The 18,813-nt window shown below is 42.7% G+C and overlaps 1 protein-coding gene across 1 annotated transcript in view; it reads right to left on the minus strand.

The window, feature by feature from the left end:
* PKHD1 (PKHD1 ciliary IPT domain containing fibrocystin/polyductin) overlaps nucleotides 1-18,813 on the minus strand; it is a gene marked incomplete at its 3' end in the record, with an annotated part of 174,009 nt that overhangs the window by 74,119 nt on the left and 81,077 nt on the right. The window contains exon 35 of the mRNA XM_009644601.1: nucleotides 9,935-10,085. Coding sequence (XP_009642896.1) covers nucleotides 9,935-10,085 — 151 coding nt within the window. The remainder of the gene's footprint in view (nucleotides 1-9,934; nucleotides 10,086-18,813) is intronic.

Genomic DNA, 18,813 nt, shown 5'->3' on the forward strand with positions numbered 1-18,813 from the left:
CTTTTCTATATACAAATGTATTTCTGTTAAGCTCCCTATATAGTGCTTTTACAAATTATACTGAATACCCTGTAATAAAACAGCATGAATTTCAGCTTGCTTCATGCAAAACAACAGAAAATAATCTGGCTGTGATTCTGAGATACATCTGAGACTTCTAGAAAAATGAAATGTTCTTAATACAAAACATGCTATGCTGAAATTGGGATAATACTCAAAATGGTATTAATTTTCAGACTGAAGGGACCATTAGATCATATCGCCTGGTGGTCTGTGCACATCACACTGTTGAAAAACTGGAGGAAGTCAAGTCATCCGTGTTTGACTGCTGCATACCCCCCAGAAAGGCAGACAATCAATTACGTGACTTGGGGACATCACTCTACCATTTTCTATGATCATCTTTCTCAACAGCTAATCTCTCTTACAGTTCACAATTTCTGCTTTATTTCCAATCTTAACTTGTCAAGGATGAGCTTTCAGACAGTGGTTCCCTTTGCACCCTCCTGCCTTGCACAGCAGAGAGGTGTAGAAAACCACATTTTCTGTGAAAGTACTTACAGGTAAAATCAAATCCCAGCCCTCATTCAGACTGGTTGATAATGTTTTTAAGAGTCCCGCTGCAAGGAATCATCTTCAATTCATGGAGCAGTGCATCCTCTCCCACAGCCCAGTGATCCTTCTGAAATTGGAAAACCAGACCTCCCAATTCTTCTGCTCCTTCACTGTTCTTGGTGCTGCCTAGAGAGGCAAAACTAGCTTATCCCCACACTCTGCCTCTTGCTTTTCACAGTAAAAAACTATACCACCTCTTTTTGCCTCTTTGTTACACTGAGGCATCAGGTGGGCATCCTCGGGCCACACTGACTTCTGATCCTTTTCATGATCACTCCTAATTGCTCCCTGCCCAGCTTTCTTCTCAGCTGTGTAAATCTGCCTTTGGTTTGAATGGCATTCACAAAATGTGATCTGTGGTGGTTCTCCCTTTACTTTCAGATCATCGATGATGTGCAGTGGTATCCAAGTAGGTATGAAAATGGTTCCCCACTAACAATTTACCTTCTGAGTTAGTACATTCCATGTCTGCTAGTTGTCAGGAGATCTTGGCAGGTGACCCCCAGTTAGTCATCACGCTATCATACGTTTTATAGAATTAACTTTACCAAAAAATCTTACCATTTTCTTAGAAAATGAACTAAAGTTTTCTGTCTTTTATTCCATAAAATTTCTATCCTGTCATTCAGTATATTCTTATGGTTAGTAATTATGGATTCAGTCATCTGTAACATTTAAATTCTTCCAGTTTTCCCTTTTGACCTGTGGTTGATAACGGACTAAGCAGCAAATATTTTTTTCCTTTACCTATCTGGAACCTGACATAATATCAGAATTTCTACAGCCCTCCGTAATTTCCCATGTACTCTGAAATTAATATTTGTGGGCCACAGAATTCCTCCAGTTTTAAAGCTCTTGAATGAGACTGGACCTGTTGATTTAAGAATGTGTATTCTTGAAAGATATTATTTAACATCTTCATTATATTAACATTCTTTGGTAATAAATGGACTGCTGATCCGTCTTCCTCTTGTGATATAATTTACTATCCTGTTCCTTCACATACTGAGAACAGAAATATTTATTAAATACATTTGCCTTATAGCAGCAGTGTTAATAATTTTATCACCTCAATCTAGAAATAGAACTGTAAATCACTGTGATTTATTTTATTCCTAATATAAAAAAAAAAAAGACATCTTCCCCAAGGTCTTTATTGACTTCCTATGCTCTGTTCCCACTGAAATACAGTAATTTCTATTTCCACTTCTCTTCATACAATTTTTAATGAGTATTCTAATTGCTGCCGTCTGTACCACTGAACCAGGAAGGCTGGTAGCCAAAGCTGCCCTGTCTTTTGATTGCAAAATCATAGTTCTGCCTCAAACAACCTCCCCAAAAGTTTTCCCCAAGTTTCAGCCACATTTTGTTCATCCAAAATTTTCAAGTTGTCTATAAGACAGGTTAGAAATTTCAAATTCTTCGCACAGCCCCCCATGAGATGACAGGGATGGGGGAATGCAAAACAAGAGGCAGCTTGACCAGCAAGTGTTAATATTTTTGGGATGAGTGTTAATACCAGTTCTGCACTGGTGGCTTTGGCATGCCAGGAGTAGCTCACCTTCATATAGCTCCTAAAAATCACTGTCTGCCTCCTTACATATCACCAGTCCTCTATGACTGGTTCTCTATCTCCCTTTCGGTTTTCGTCCTCTTTTTAAAATTCCCTGTAATAGGCTAACTGCATGTCAGTTGTCCTGAATGATTTTTCTCTCTGTTGATTCAAAGATTTTCCGTATCTTTTGTGGATTTCTAGGTGTCTGATAAGCTTGGATGCTGGTAACTGCTCTGCACTGGGTGCAAGTATGAGCAATAGTCCCAACGTGTTTCAACAGCATCAGCACTAGCTGTGCCATGCCTGGCCTGCAGGTTTGACCCTTCTTGGAGAAAACCCTACATAGGAACAAGGTTTTCCCTCCCTGGGTGAAGATTAGGATGTGTAGGGATAATAATAATTGGACTTGAGGGTGAGGATTGTTGCCTGGCTCTTGGGTTTCTCTGTCCCTAGATGCAATGGCAACCCAAGCACACTTGGCAATGGTGCAAAGATTTGCAAGATCAAGACCACCAGGAGGCATTTGCTGTACATGACACTTTGGCTTTCCCTTAGAAGCAGCAAGCCAGACCCAACACGTAATCATAAGAAACAGATATATCAGCTACGCTCACGGTCACACTGGAATGCTGTTGTCCCCTGGCTATTTGCAAAGCTTCTGAACAAAGCCAAAAGGCACTCAGTCTTCAGGAAAAAAAAGAAAATGTAAAAAGAAAAGTTCAACTGCTGGAGATCAAGAAGAGCATCATCACAGAAATGAAAAGAAAGCATTAGCAGACATTCATTTAGCCATTTACCAAGTCTAAGTGTAAAACGAACTCTAGTCAAACTTATAAATACTTATGTCAAAAAATTGCATATCGTCCCTCTAACCCTCAGCTCTCTGTATTTCTGTGCTTTCCATTGGGTCAGAATAAATATACAGCTGCTGCTTTACAAGATTGTCTTCCCCTTTTTTTAAAAGAAAATAAAAGTTATGCTTCCTTCTTTTATTGCACTTGACCTCTTCTCTGAAAGCAGAAAGCAAGAATATTGCTCAACTGAGCCTTTGGCTGTGACCCTCAAATTGTTTGTTATGGCTGCACAGGAAAGCAAAGTCCTACATATGACCTTGAGGGTGATTTTATAAAAATCAATCAACTACTGTTATGATGGCCTCCCCACCAAGCAAAATAAATACAATTAAACCCATAATCACTTCTGTACAGTAATGTGCAAATTCAATGGGTCTCTTTAGGTGGAGTGAGGGAGAGGGGGGAGAAATATGTTGAGGCTATTTGATACTTTGTGAGAACATCAGAAGCACCATTCTTCTCAATTAACCCAGCAATTAGCCTCCACCTCACTGCCCGGAAAAGAAATCTTTCTTTATCTGTCTTTACTAAAAAAAAAAAAAAAAAAAAAAAGGAAAAGAAAGAGAGAAAAACTAAACTGGAGGCAACTCCCTCTGTCCCACAGGAGGGGAGAAACAGCCAGTCCAAATAATGAAAAAAAAAAGGAAATATTAAGGAAAACAAACGTGATAATAAGGTGGATGTTGTAATCTGCTGTGTGAATAACTATAGCACCACCATGCCATTAGCAGAACTTTGTTTTCTTTGTGAAAAGAGATTTATCTTCTGAAGTCCTTGGGAAATGGTGGAGGGCGAACCCAAAAGGAAAGGAATTGGAAAGGTAAGGTATTAACACTTTGTTGGGCATCCTGGACTGGCTTGTGCAATGCCACAGCCTGGGTATCCAGAACATTTACTATGGAAAGAGGCTGCATCGTGCGCTTCTGAAAAAAAGAACAGAAGAACAAATAATGATGGAGAAGAGGATTGTGTGGATTGTTGTGGGAAGTTTCTCCTGGCCTCTGTCATGAATATTCACACTTTCAGACCAGCAGCTTATATCCCTTCTCAAAAACCTCATTTTTAAAAAAAATCCTTCTAACATGGATGTTCTCATAATGCATAAAGGAGATGTTGATTGTACCGGTTTTGCAGATGGAAAGGTCACCTCCTCAACTGGACTACTCTCGCCCACCACTGTGCAGGGAAGACCTGCTCTGTTTGTCCTGGGGGCACACCACGGCCATGTATAACTAATATTCCCACAACCTTCCGCTTGCTCTTTCAGGTTCCTCTCCCTCGGTGTTTCACATGACAAAGCCACAGGATCCCTCATGAGGCAGGCTTAAGCTGAGAAGTTATATTCCTGGCAAGCATCCCTGAGTGGCAAACAGCAGGAGGCAACTTCTGGAGCTGGAATATCTTTACTGAAACAACTGATCCTGCACAACAAGGCTGCAGTGTGCTGGCAGCCCACTTATAGCTCATTCTCTGGCTCCAAGGGTGTGCCTGGTAGAGCCTCCAAGCAGCAAAAGAAGACAAAGATCCTCCCGTGTACGGGAAGAGGAATATGGAGTGTATGAGCCTTAAATAAGAACAATCGATTATTTCATGGACCTGTCTCCTGCACCCTGTTTACAAGTTCACATGACTTTCAGATGGGCCATAAAAATTGATTGCAGCCTGGACCACTGCCAAGCAAGATGCAAAGGAAAAAAGAAGTTTGTTATATTGGTCCCATCCCAAAGGCTGCCTGAACCAGGAGTCCAAAACTCATTCTCCACCTCCCAGTGTATGTTCCTCCACTTTCATAATATATAGGTGCATATCCCAAACTAGCTGTGAATGCAAATGCCTGTGTATTCCCACCAGGACTTCACTAACATGCTAAAAAGTTAAGCTTGTATTCCAGCATTTTGTTGGATGGAGGCCTTAGTCTATCCCTGGGCGAGGAACCAGCAGCTGCTTGAGTACTCTCAGACAGAAACTGTCTCCCAAGCCCAACAAGCCTGTGTTTTCTGGCTTGCATTGCTCACAGCCATCTGCTCAAGTGGCACATGCTCCCTTGTAGTGGTTGGGCTCTTCCCTTAGAGCACAGGAGCCAGGCAAAGGCAATTCAGATCAGCAGCCCTGAAGACACTGCCACAGGTATATCTCCTTCAAAGAAGTCCTTCTACCTCTTCAGCTCTTACGTAGCCTCCAAGACACTTAGCAACACCTTCGATGCATCTGGAAGAGGAGAACTCACCTGATGGAGAAGAAGTATGGACACTCCTAGGTGGCTTTGACAGCATGTATCATGGCCCATCATCTAGGTTCTAATGAAGAAAGCTTCCAGGTGAGCCTCGTGAAGGCATTAGAGTAAGCATTACACATAGAGGTGTGATGGAAACATAGGTCCTTGGGCTATTATTTCCAGTCTATAGGTGATGAGCACACTCCTTCCATGCCAGTGAGTGGAGGAAGGGGATGGTGCAGCCTGGTGTCTGCAGGAGCTGTGTTCGGTTCCTCGGCTGGGATTACCTTCCACTAATCTGCTGATCCTGCAATGCCCCAGAAGAGTCTCAAGAGCTGCCAAAGTTGCAGAAAACCAATTTGATTGGCAAGCGAGAGCCCTGGGAGTCTAATGTACATGCTGTAAGCCCATCCAAAACGGGATGGGAAAGAGAAACCTGCAGGCCGTACTCAAAGATGAACCAGGGTTTACAGCTGGCGGAAGAACCAAAAAAAAAAAATCAAATTGCTACAAGTTTGGGGCCTTAAACCCCTTCCTCCAGGAATTTCCGGATCTGTGAATTGCACTGTAGTGAATAACATTGAATTCCTGTGAAAAAAAATTACTAACAAATGAAAGAACCAAAGCCTGCTTTTTTTTCCATGAAAACAGCTGGGACTTTAAGGCTCTGAGACTGTAATTATTGCAGACTTGGTACACCTCACTGTAACAACATAGGAAAATATCACACAGCGACAGGGAGAAATAGGGTTGACTTTTCTTCCTTTTAAATCTCAATTAAAAAATACATTGGATGAAATTTCCCATTAGCTGGTACTATTTGTACATCCCATGTTCTTTCTTTAATTAAAAAACATGCTTATTGCAATACTGCTGGAATCGCTTTTACGGTATTTTAATTGTAATGTCTCTGCCTGATTAAAAAAAGAAAATATGAACTAGAAACTGCTGCAAAAAGTATCACAATGCACATCCCAAATGGGTTGAGCAAAGTGGCATAGAAAACACTGCAACACTAGCAGCTTCCAACCGTGCCTACTGACAAGGGATTTTAAACGAGGTTTAAGGACTGGTTGATGCCATAGACAGGAAAACAGAGGGAAAAGCTTTTTCCTTTCAACAAATTCAAACCCAGTCTCTATCAGCGGTGACCGAAGCACTAGTTATTTGACAACTACTTATGCAGGTGTATCAGCTAGTATTTTATACTTTTTGCAAGAAAGCCTAAGATAAAGCCAAGAAAAATCAATATTTGGATTTGTCTCCTCCCCTGATCTACTCATAGGTTCCATTCTAGCCACAGCCTCATCTGAACAAGGATTACAAGAGATCCAAAACATTGATGGATAAGCATTGCTCTTTGGACATGGTTTCAAAACGAGGTAATAACTGACAATATCATGAGTATCTCTGGGGCTTGTGATTCTCTTTTTGGGTTTTTTTTTCATAGGATCTCATAGTTTGAAAAAAACCCAAACACGATATTTTGGAAATTGAGTGCACAGTTTTTAGAGGCAGATGAAGTGGGTCAGACCTTTTCAAAACCTCAGCCTGGAGTCTGACCATGGAAGAGGGAACTGATATGCTGGTTTCAGCAGGGCTGCCAAGATGCCTACAAGTGAGAGCTTGTGACAAGTCATACTGAGGCTTTTCTAGAGTCGGGGCCAAAGCAATCTCTTCCCTTATGCTTGCAAGGATGGCCATCTCAAAGTTGCCATTGCAAAGGCAACTGGGGATCCTCAACCCCACCAGGGTATATTGGCCGCGTCACCCCAAAATTCATCCCCGAGGTATTTCTGAAAGACCAGGCAGATTTTTTTGGTCTCCCTAGAGCACTATAAATTCAGACAAAGGCAATAGCACATGTCTGAGATATCAACCCATCAAACACAAAGGAGTTACTCCAGTGTAAGCTCTGCGCAAAGGAAATTTCCATCTGTCCTGGGTTATCATAAATATTTCCATACTTGTGATGTTGGGATTACAAAAATAAATGCAATCTGCTGAATTTACAGAGTTATCTAGAATCTGTCTATCCTGTATCTCTTCCCCAATCAGTACTGTCTGAGCAGTTTCACAGTCTGGCTATTAAACTTTCCACTGCCGATAACCACGTGTTCATGCTCTGCTCACTGAGGGGGAAGTAGAAGCTGCTGAGCCCTCATGGCAGTGAGCAGGACCCAGATGCCTAATCCTATTTCTCTGTTGCTTTGGACTCCAGATCTTCTGTCCAGGCAGTCTGGGCACTACCAGAACCACTATATGTATTTGGCTATATATTAATACAGCCAAAGCAGGGTGACTTTAAGGCTGCACATATAGTTGACATCCTCGTTATAATACTCCTTAAACAATTTCTGCAATGTCAAAATCATAAGGAGACACCACAGAGACAGTATTTAAAATCCCCATGGTGTCTGAAAATAGGGGAATTTCAAGAAATGGACCTGTAAACACGTGTTGGGTTTGCTGGATACAGCACCAGAAAATAAAGTGTCTTCGCAGAGGAGTGGACTCAGCATTACAGGGCTTTTTCATCCATAAAGTCTGTTATATTTTCAGCTTGTGAGTGCACAGACAGTCTGATGCTGAGTCATGAAAGCCAAAGGGAGCAGAACTACAATATTTAATCCCATTCTCCAGTTCCAACTAAGAAAAAGTCCCCAGATAGAATAGGAACGGGATGCTTCGATTGAAGCACATATCTACACCTGCCTACAGGTTAGGGGCTTATAGTCATGCCTGTCTGGCAGTTGAGTAAGCTTGGCAATTATCTGAAATGTTCACAGAACCATGTAGTTGCTACTCTAAGGGGATCACCTATCTGTGATTCACCTTAAGATGGGTATCTATAATACCTAAGATGAACAAGTCTTTGGTGGTGTGTGTTTATCGATACAGAAGCCTAAACAACTCCCCTGCACCAGACAAGTTAAAGAAAAGTAAGGTTAGGAAAGATGAATCCAACCTAGTCTCAGATCAGAGTAGATCTCAGCATGTCTTAACTCCAAATCCAAGGATAAACAGCCGGCAGCACCTGTGTAAGTGGGGGTGGATGCAACACGGAAACTTTAGCAAAGATGAAGCTCAGATAAACAACAACCATGTAGGTGTCTGCTTTTAAAATATTTGATCCTTATGTTTGGCATGCAGCCAGGCAGAAAGTAATAGCATCTAGAATATTTTAATGCTGCTTTCTTAACTGAATCTACATTATAAACCAGGGTTCTTGGAAAATGTGATAAAAGGGAGAAATTATTTGAATGTCAGACGAGCCGAAGCCGTAAAGATAGTGCTCCAGACTTCATTAAATTCAGTCAGACCTCCATTTGCTTCATGAGTGCTGACTCATAGATCAAATGGGCCTTTGAGTAGGCTCAAAGTTCAAAGGGTTTCTGCTGCAATATTGAGCCCCAATTCCTCACAAAGTCAGAGACTGAGCCCCAAAATCCTCATCCAGGTTTGCAGCCAAAAGTCTCAGAAATCTGGCGCTCTGACCTATCTCCTCTGCTATATGTCGTGATCACACCAGGGTTAAGAAGAATTTTGCATCACCCAGATTTAGGATTTTCACTGGGGAAGAGAGGGAAGAAAATTGTACTAAAAGATAACACTTTTTTAAATCTCAAATTCTTGCTCTTTTTTTAAAAAAAAAACAAACCAAGAATGATGCCTGGTGTAGCAATTCTTGAAAATCTCTTAACCTAGACTGAGCAAGTTCAACCTCTTTTTGGAAATGTTCTCACAATAGGGGTAAACTTGCAAAGCTTTTTCGTTATAGAATGATCATTTAAAGTTAGATTAAAAGATTATTGTCAAACGCATGTTTTCCATCATCATCTCAGTGAAAAAACAATACTTTTAACATCCTTTTAATAGAAATTAATTTTTGCCAGAAAAGAAGATCCAGGTCCTTAAATATATAAAGCCTCCTCTTTCTATTTTTTGAGCTCTATTTCAGCAGAGGTTTACACATAGACTTAACTTCGAGACTTAATTTCACCAGAACAACTCGTTCACTTAACACTAAGCCTGTGCACAACAGTTTCCACAACCAGGGCCTAATTTCCAGGGAGGAGTATTTCTGGCACTGAACTACAAGTAATTTTAATTCTTACCTTGACACCCACAGAGATATACCTCCTGACACTTACGCTGAGTCTACCCCAGGGTACGTGAACACTGCGAACCCAGTGTTTCCCCCCATAATTGTGCTCAGTAATTTACTCTCCACCAGCCATGCTCTAGGATCTTGGATTATTTATTGCATTTGGTAGCTGTGGCCTGTAATTCTGTAACATCATTAATTTTGTAAAGGCTTTTGCAACACGCTTGCCTCAAAGATGCCAAACAAAACAGAGTTGATTATTGTTATCAGCGCTGCCGTTATCACTGAACGCCACTCAGGATAACAGCGCTTTCAGTAGCTGGGGGAAAGAAGAAAAAAAAAAAAGCCTTCCTACTCATATTGTCATTATGCCTCAAACAGCATAAACGATGCCTTCTGCATACATAATAATTAAACGCTTCCCCCGTCCCCCATCACCATCCTGTTGTCTCTACCGAGAGCAGCCTCAGCCTGCTTGACCATGTGTCTCCTTCGATGTAGGAGCTGGGCAAGTGAAGGGGAGATCACGACCATGAAAAAGTCTAGCCCGGGAGGAACAAGAGCACTGAACCCCCACTTCTGCAGACCTTTGAGATGCAGCAGGTTGAGGTTGGTGGTGGTGGTCCCCAGCAGCAGGGTCCGACCTTCTTCTATCGTGACGTTATCGCCACCTCGCGGCTGGTGGCCAGCAGGCCAGCTGGAGTCCTCGTCCCATCGGCCACAAAACTGGAGGGAAAGCTGGAAAGAAAAAAAAACCAGAGAGGTTCAAAACTCCCCCCTTCCCACCCTTCAGGAAGCCAGCTTGCTGAGAGCGTGGCGTAGGAGATGCAATGCCATGCCAGCTGCTTTCCTGGGGAGATCCCACATCAAGAGAAGGGATGGAGGGACGTTGGTGTTGGAGAGGCTCTTGGCTTTCGGAAATGCCTGTGGTAATTTGGGGTCTGCCTCTTGTCTCATTCTGCTCTGGGTAACAAGGGGCTTGCCTCCGGTCTGGCTGCAGAAATTCTGCAGGTTTCCTGGTGTGTGTCTCTCTCTGCCTCTCGAACAGCAGAACTGCACGTTAATTCCTGGCAATGTCATAAAAATAGCCTGAAGAGTTCAGCATTAAAACATCCAGCTAGATGGGCAATAGTTTGCTTTACAGGATTTTTCAGAGGCTCTCCTGCCACCTGTCCACATTGAGAGAGATACTCTTCCTTTCAAATGCCTCTTCAGCTCCCTCATCTTATGCAGCATTATCATCACCTCTCCTTTCAATGGCTTGCACATCAGTTCCGAATAAAGCACTGATTAACTTGAAAACAGCAAATAGACTGACTCGTGATGAGCAGCAGCAAAACAACATCGGCCTGTTTCAAGTCAGTGTTCCTCCTTACCTCTGAACTTGAAGCATGCGCTTCCCAGTGAAGGTTTGACTGATTTCTTCAGGAATGTGTGCACATTTTTGCATGGACATGCGTGCACAAGCGTGGACATATTCTTTGGACTACACATGAACTAGCAAAACCAGCCTCAACTCATCTGAGGAGGTAGCAGGGGAAACCAGACATTGAAATATTTGTGGTCCTCACTGGGTTGTGCTAATCCAAAACAGTGGTGGGAAGAATAACCTCAATACAAAAGCAAAAAATAGTTACTCCATTTTCAGTCAGAGCACATCATGTGCATTAAAGCGTTTGCTCCGGAGCTGCGGTTTAGGTGAATCAATACTGGTGGTGTTATGATAGTTATTCTTTCGACTGTGCTATTGTCAGTTTTAGCTTTATGTGCCTGATGTTTTATACAACATTTCTTATAGCACCTAGAGCAGTCAGATAACTATAATATGGTGACTACTCTCTTAATTATTTGCATTGGGGAATTGCAACCAAGGTGTTGGTTCCCAGGTTAAATGATACAACTGGTTCATGTCCATCCTGTCTGTAGGGTATGGATACTGGTATTTTGTATCCCCTGTCCCATTCTACAATTTCCATACAAAGGGAATTACTTGGTCCAATTTAGAGTGAAGCCTGGGACTGAATTAACACGCATGCAATGAAAACACCTGGGGAACTGAGTCCCCAGCATCAGGGGGAGTGAACCACTTGATCTTGACAGAAGTACAGCTAAGCCTTTGCATCTGTACACAACTGCTGCACAGAGTACAATTTCTCCATGGTTCCTAAGTGTAATAAGTTTCATCTTTGTTACTTGCAAACATATATTTATATATTTCAGAGATTTAGGACAAAATTCCAGAACCAGATTATACACCATATACAAGGATATACAATAGATTCTCTGAAAAAAAAAGAGCTAAATAAACAGGTTTTTATCTCAGAGAAGGGGACCGAAGAGGGCACAGTTCATGGAAAGGCACACATTTCCCAGATACACTGTTTATCAAGCCAACTGTAGCACAAAATTGCAAATTCCGTAAATTCCTGTCCGGCACAACCCCAACAAATGCTGCTAGCTAAACACTGCTCGATACAGTTGTGACATGGTGGGATCCATCAGCACATTTTGCTAAGAAGGTTTGTTAAATGGCTTGAAGTCACTCTGATGTCATTCTAACCCTCCAAAGTCACTTAGAAGCCTCCAATTAACTCGAATGGGAAAGCAAGGGCATAAGGAATATACCAGGTTGTTGTTCTCGTTAGCACCAAAAACTTAGTAAACTGTTGGTAGAAGTCTTACAAGAGTCCAGAAAAATGAGCTCTCTTATGAATTTGACTTTTTTTTTTAAGATGGTTCCCCTTTCTAGCTAGAAAACACTAATACACACATAAACTAATTGCACATCCCTCGTCAAGCAGGGTGGGTGACAGACTCACAGCTCTAGAAATCCATGCCCACACCTGGTCCTGCTAATTTCCCTCCATGTAATCTTGAGGAACCTCCTTGCTTACCACGACTGTCTTGTCTAGCTCCCCCATTAACACTATGGGACAGGATGTAGCCCATGCTGACCCTACAGACACCAAACACCACCATCTCTGCATGCCAAGGGTGGCATAGGGGACTTTGCTGCCCTGTGGGCTGAGCCTGGTCTCACAACTGCTGGGATGAACTGACTCACTTGAGACTCCAAAGAAAAACCAGTGAGACAGCCATCTTATCTCTTGAAGGGCTGTATGGCTATGTCCTAAACATCTTCATCATGAAGAGACTCCATCTCCTCTCCCTCTGCCTGCAGCTAAGCAGGAAAATAACATCTCCCTCATTGGTTTTTCATAAAAGCAAAACTCTTTCCTTTTTCTTTTTTCCGCCTGTTTGGCACCCAGCATTTGAGCTATGGTGTTTAAATACTTCTCAGTAAGACTGAAAATCAGCAGCAGCTGCAAGCACCAGGGTCATGGCTGAGCACCCGTCCCATGTGATACCCTAAGGGTCAAAAAGACCCCAAATGTAAAACGGCTCACATGCATAAGATTTAGGCCTTATTGTCTAGCTTGCTGTTACTTTGCTAAAATTAGTATTGTCTAGCTTGCTGTTGCTTTGTTATTAGCTTTGTCTAGCTTGCGGTTGCTTTGTTAAAGTCTGTAGTATAGTTACTTAGTGAATTTAGAACCCTATTCAAGGACGGGGAGAATCGGGAGGGGATGAAGCAAAAGATAATAATGGTTTGCCAAGGTTGCCAGACTAGAAGGAATGAGAACTAATTGATGTAGAAAGATTTGTGGCTCCTTACAAAGGACAGTTTTTTGATAAGAACCAGGTGTTTACCTCAAGAGCTGGTCTACACCGACCCTGCAGTTTGGGCAAGAGCCAAGGAGCAACTGAGTCTGCGCAAGAACAAGGGGTTACTAGCGGTGATGAAGAGGAGCCATCGGCCTTCATCCCCACGACCCCCGACGACCACCACCAGGAGGCACTGAGCAGGCGCAGTGGGGAGGGACTTATGGAAATGACCTCCTGAAGCTAATTTTAATACAAAGCGGAGACAGGTTATGCATATGTATAGGCATATCGGAAAAATTCATACATATGTAATACTTTGCTACATATAAACGGACAAGTTGCCACTTGATGGTATGCACGTTAGGTGGAGCGATCCCCCGTGCATCCGGCGCCATGAATAAAGAATGCCTGCCTTCTAACACTACATTGGTGTTACGAGGTTCATTCTTCCCGATTTCGGTGACACATGCGTGCTTGTTGAATGACCCAGGAGGAACCTGCAGAGCTGGGGAAAGCTGCTCATCAGCGGCTAGTGGTGGGCATTTTCCTCCTGTGTTTTTTTCCAGCTTCAGCACAAGGCGCAATAAATAACAGGGAGCTTGAAAGTCAGGATGGGGAAGAGCAGAGTTGGCATAAAATGAGCCCTGAATGATGAAGGTGGAGCTGGCTGGCTGCAGCAGTGAGGAGGTAGCTTCATGCTGGCTCCAGCACATACCAGATAGTTGGAAAAGATGATTTGGAGGAAACAGGGCGTATGAGACCATAACATCTCTGCATCTGTCTTGCTATCAGTGGTCTCACTCAAACATGGCCAGCTTCACCTAGGTTTAACAGAAGCAGTGAGGTCACAAAGAGCTGCATTCCCTCAAGGTTCAGGTTTAGACTGGATATAAGGAAGAAATTCTTTACAATGAGGGTGGTGAAACACTGGAACAGGTTGCCCAGAGAGGTAGTGGAGGCCCCATCCCTGGAAACATTCAAGACCAGGTTGGACGGGGCTCTGAGCAACCTGATCTAGTTAGTGGTGTCCCTGTTCACTGCAGGGGGCTTGGACTGGGTGACCTCTAGGGGTCCCTTCCAACCCAAAACATTCAATGATTTTGTGTTTCTATGAAGGTTCAGGAAAATCAGTAGCTAGATTGAGGCAAGAGACCCTTCTGGTGTTTTCCCCAAGGACACAAGTATAGCATGAGCTGAACATTTAAAACAGACACCCAAACTTTTGTAGGATGTGCCCTCATATCAGACATCCGTAGGAAACCCACCCTGACAGCATTTCACATTTTGAAACCAGTACAGCAGATGCCACTATCTCAGTAGGGAACCAAGCCTGCAAAATACGGGGAGAAACCTCAGGAGGGTGGGAAATCACAAACACTGAAAACCCTTAAAGAGCCAGTTGTTCTTCCAGGGGTACCAAAGAGCACGAGGACCAAGGAGGGGAGCTGACATGAAAATTCAATGAGCAGAGTCCTGCAAATCTCTTCCCGTCTCTGATACCCACTTGACGTGTGTCATGTGCAAACCATTTCAAGCCCACATCTTAGGTACCGAGCCCACAGCTTGTGTATGACACCGGTTAATTTGGGGGTGTATCATCAACTCCCTCCCGATTAGAGCTCCAAAAACATGAATGAATTATGTAAAGATGAAATAATATTTTAATAGCATGCAATGAAAGATGCACAGCCTCCTTGTAATTCAGCACATTATCCCCTTCCTCCCTGCTGCATTTTCTTTTTCCATTTTCAGGCAGATTTCTTTCCATTTTATATTTTTGGCTGCTGCTGTTGTCAGCCAGCCTGGGGTTGCCTTTATGTCAGCCTTTGGGGACACGTGCTCTCAGTACCAGTTTCTCAGCTCGTGCCTGTGACTACCAGGGCTCAGAAACAGCAGCAGCAACTGCAACAAATGAATAAATAAGTGATATACTTGCATTCTCACACGGGCTGGCAAACAAGTCACCAGGGGAGGGATCGGAAGTGACCACTCCTTCAAGGTTTCGTGTAAATTTTTGTCAAATAATGATTATTCTGCCAACACAGCACATGTTTATCTGGTGATTTTTAACTCCCTCTTCCCCAAAATGTAAGGCAGTCTTTGGGTTTTAAAAGGTTGAGAAAATCCTGTTTAGGCACAGTCTAGATCATTTGTTCTCAGTTTGGGGTAACTTTACAATTTGTTTGGTTAGGTGGGGTGTTTTTAGAGTGCGGTCCCAAAAAAGAGGAGTGCAACAGCCATTACAGACATGAAGACAAAAGGCCTCATCCTCGGATCAGAAAAAGAAATTTTAACACCAAACCAACAACCAGCGGTGTAGTTAAACACAGGCTCTGCTTGCTGCTGTGCTCAACGCTCTCTCTTCTTCTGGGCTGTGGGTTTCAGCTGAGGATTATCTGCGACATGGCCATGGAGAGGAATCTGAAGTCAGGAGGGTTTTCCCACCGACTCCACCACCAATAGCCAGCTTTATCCCTTCTCCTGGACACATCCACTAAGGCGCAGAGCACAGCACCGCTCCTGCGCAACAGCAACCAGCCTTCACGTGCAAGAAACTCTCCCAGTTGCTTCCTACAATCTCTGCAGGAGGAAGGTGCACCCCTCCTGGCATGCACGGCCCCAAACAAGCAAAGCTTTCGATTGCTGCAGACACAGCGGAGATTGACACCCACAAGGTAGCCTTTTCCTTGGTGCTGACAGATTGCCATTTAACCAGTAAGTACGGAGAGCAAGTGTTCCTGTCCTCAGTCACCATGGAGAGACAAGGTTAACATTTTAAGTGATGGAGTACAGCGTATATTTCCCCACGCCGTAGACCCAGGACTCCATGCCACATTTGAAAACACTTTAATTTTAGTGATGGATACAGGGAGCTCACTTTCCAGGCTGTGAACTCTTGACAGCTCCTCGGTTTAATACATCAGGAAAAGATTTACACCTCCGCCCAACCCCCATCCACCTGAAGGAAAGAAATACGTATATTTGGAGGAGACAAAAGAGGAGGGGAGGTATTTTATTATATTAGATGTCTTTTACAAGGGAAGTATTTTCAGCCATCTGCTCTAATTATTCCTTCTGTATTGGCCACCATGTTCATGCAACAACAGAAATAATTATCTCCTCAAGGGCAAAAAAAAATAAAATATTTACAGAAACAAACAAAAGTTGATTATTTTTAGCTCCTAGGGAAAAAAAAGAAACAACAAGCTACTTCTTAATGAAGGAGCAATTAGGAAGGTGGGTAGAACATCTATAATTAAAACAGACAAATTGGCGCAGGCTCCTCCCCCCTACACTTAGTTGAAAGGGATGCAAATGCCTGTTATTTGCTACAGTTGGTGGAGTTAGCATGCAAAATGCTGCCCAGTGCCCGAAGAAGCTGAACCTGTCTCTTGGCATCATTCCCTGTCTCTCCTGCTTGCAGGGCCTCTAACCTTTTGCCAAATTAACTGAAAAATGCTCACAGCAATTGTAAAGTTACAGAATTTCAACTGGCGTAGATAGGTCTTCCTTTCTATAACCAGCACCCCTGAAACAAGCATGATAGGACCTTCTGTCATCCTGCTGTTATAAGAACAGTCTCCTGCACGCACTTCATCACTCAGTGTAAAAAAAGTCCTTTTTTTATATATAAACCAAAACAAGACTTTTGCAATCATCTTTTCCTTCCCGTCAGCATATAAAGATTTTGCTAACAGAGAATGAAGGCATCTATACAGCTTCCTGGGAAAGATGGAATAGAGACAACCCAAAGAGGACAGAAAATACCTTACATTGTGCAAAACCAAGTATAAACAGCAAGAAAAAGTATTCTCTCTACCAACAGTACAGTACAACACCTTATTTTGTAGGAGAATATATCAATTTAGACTTCCACACAGAAATGAGTAGGATTTAGTTGGTTATGCTATGAAATCAAAGAATGGCCAAACTGAAGCTGGTCGAAGCTAATAATGAATACAGAATTTCTCAAGGCTTCTCGAAGCAGTCTAGGTACAGAGGGCACCATCTAATGCTCATTACAGGAGTGCAGCAAACACCAACTGGCAGAGAAGAGCTGCAAACCAGCATGCTGTGAACCATTCTCTACTCTAGACAATTTCCCTCCCATTCCCAAAAAGGCCAATTTTCACTTCAGAAAAGCACACAAGACAGATTAAGAGTTACCAGTTTTTGCAGGATTTCTCTTGCCCATGCAGCAATTTCAGAGAAGATGCCTTCAAAGAGTTCCGTAGCCTGTATTGAGTTTCTTTGGAAATCAGAGTGCCAAAGCAGTCTAGTGGATCTTACAACATGATCGGCAACCCCTTAAAGGACTTTCATTCATGTATACTTCACTACAGTACACTACAGTACTTCAACTTTGCCATTGATTGAGGCATTTCCAAGGTTTTTTCTAAGCTGGATGTGAGGGAGTAGAAAATAATGAAAGGAGAACCTCTGGAGAAGTTTGCAATGGACTATCTACTTCCATCTTCTCAGTAAAAGCACCACACTCGTCTCTATCATTTCTATTTAATCTGGTTCCATTTGGAAAGTCCTTTGAAAGAATTACATGGCAAAACGGGGAGCCTATTTCAACTTCTCTAATATCTCCCAGCCTTCCTTCAAAGAAAAGACAGCCTCCTGGCTCCTAGGAGTTCATCAGCTTCAGACCTTGAGAAATTTCTCACTCAGTTCAATTCCACATGATAATGATCCTGAAAATAACATGATCTGACCACTGAGGTCCTCCTTCTCTGAGTGCCAGTGTTAAGACAGTCCCTGATCCCAGTTTAGCAATGAGTAATAGGGTGGTAGTTTTTAGATGTTGGTACAAACTGCCTTGGCAAAACAGTGAAGAATTTTACTAATGATCCAGAGGCATGAAAGGAAATTCCCTTCCAATTCATGTCATGGTAGAGACCACCAGTTAACCCAACGGAGCAGACACTGGTAACCAAATTGGGCAACAAAGGTAGATAGATAATGGGACCGTCTTCTTCCAGTTTCTGAAATGAATGATACAAAACATGGCAGGAGTGGTTGTGCTCAAGTCACAAATCACTAAGGAAGTAGCCTTACAGACATTAAAAACCAAACAGAAGGAAAGATATCTAGAGAACAATATAATGGGAAAAAATGAGTTATTTATGCCAAAAGACAACATTGTCCCTGAGAAGACTGGAAGGACAGTAGCTATGAATAAACTAAGACTGGAAATCAGCAGAATGCTTGTGACTATCCATGCATTGAGAGTCTGTAAGAGGTTTCCAGCGAGAGACGGAGCCCGAACTGGTTTTTCCCTTATCAGTTGGCACACTTGGCATGATTGACAAGAATAGGCCTTGAACATAATCCAACAAACCCTTTCCAAGGCCATAAGATGATACTTTATGACTATCTGCATCATCTGCATGCTATGTAACTTCTCTTTACCCTTTACTCGAGCTATAAAACTTAGGTGGCATTATCCTACCTAAGAGAGCCACATAGCAGTTCGTTCATTAATGACTACCATAAGCATTGATACAACAAGGATCAGGGCTGGGCACATGGTTGGACATGGGGGGCACTATCCAATACCGTTATTTCTAATTGAGACTGACTATACCCTGAATTAAAAAGAAAGGATTACTTTCCCTTCTTTTTTTTTTCTTTTTTTTTCTTTTTTTAATTTTTAGCAGTCCTGCGGGAACCTCTCTGACTTCTGCTGAATTGCACAAGCATAAGAAGAGAAGAATCTGGCTGGGCATGTTCTCTCCAGGACTGATGAATGACCCTAGTCTCTCTCCAACTATTACAGGATAAATCTGTTTAC

The sequence above is a fragment of the Egretta garzetta genome, unplaced genomic scaffold, assembly GCF_000687185.1.
Source record: "Egretta garzetta isolate BGI_Z169 unplaced genomic scaffold, ASM68718v1 scaffold628, whole genome shotgun sequence".
NCBI lineage: Eukaryota > Metazoa > Chordata > Aves > Pelecaniformes > Ardeidae > Egretta > Egretta garzetta.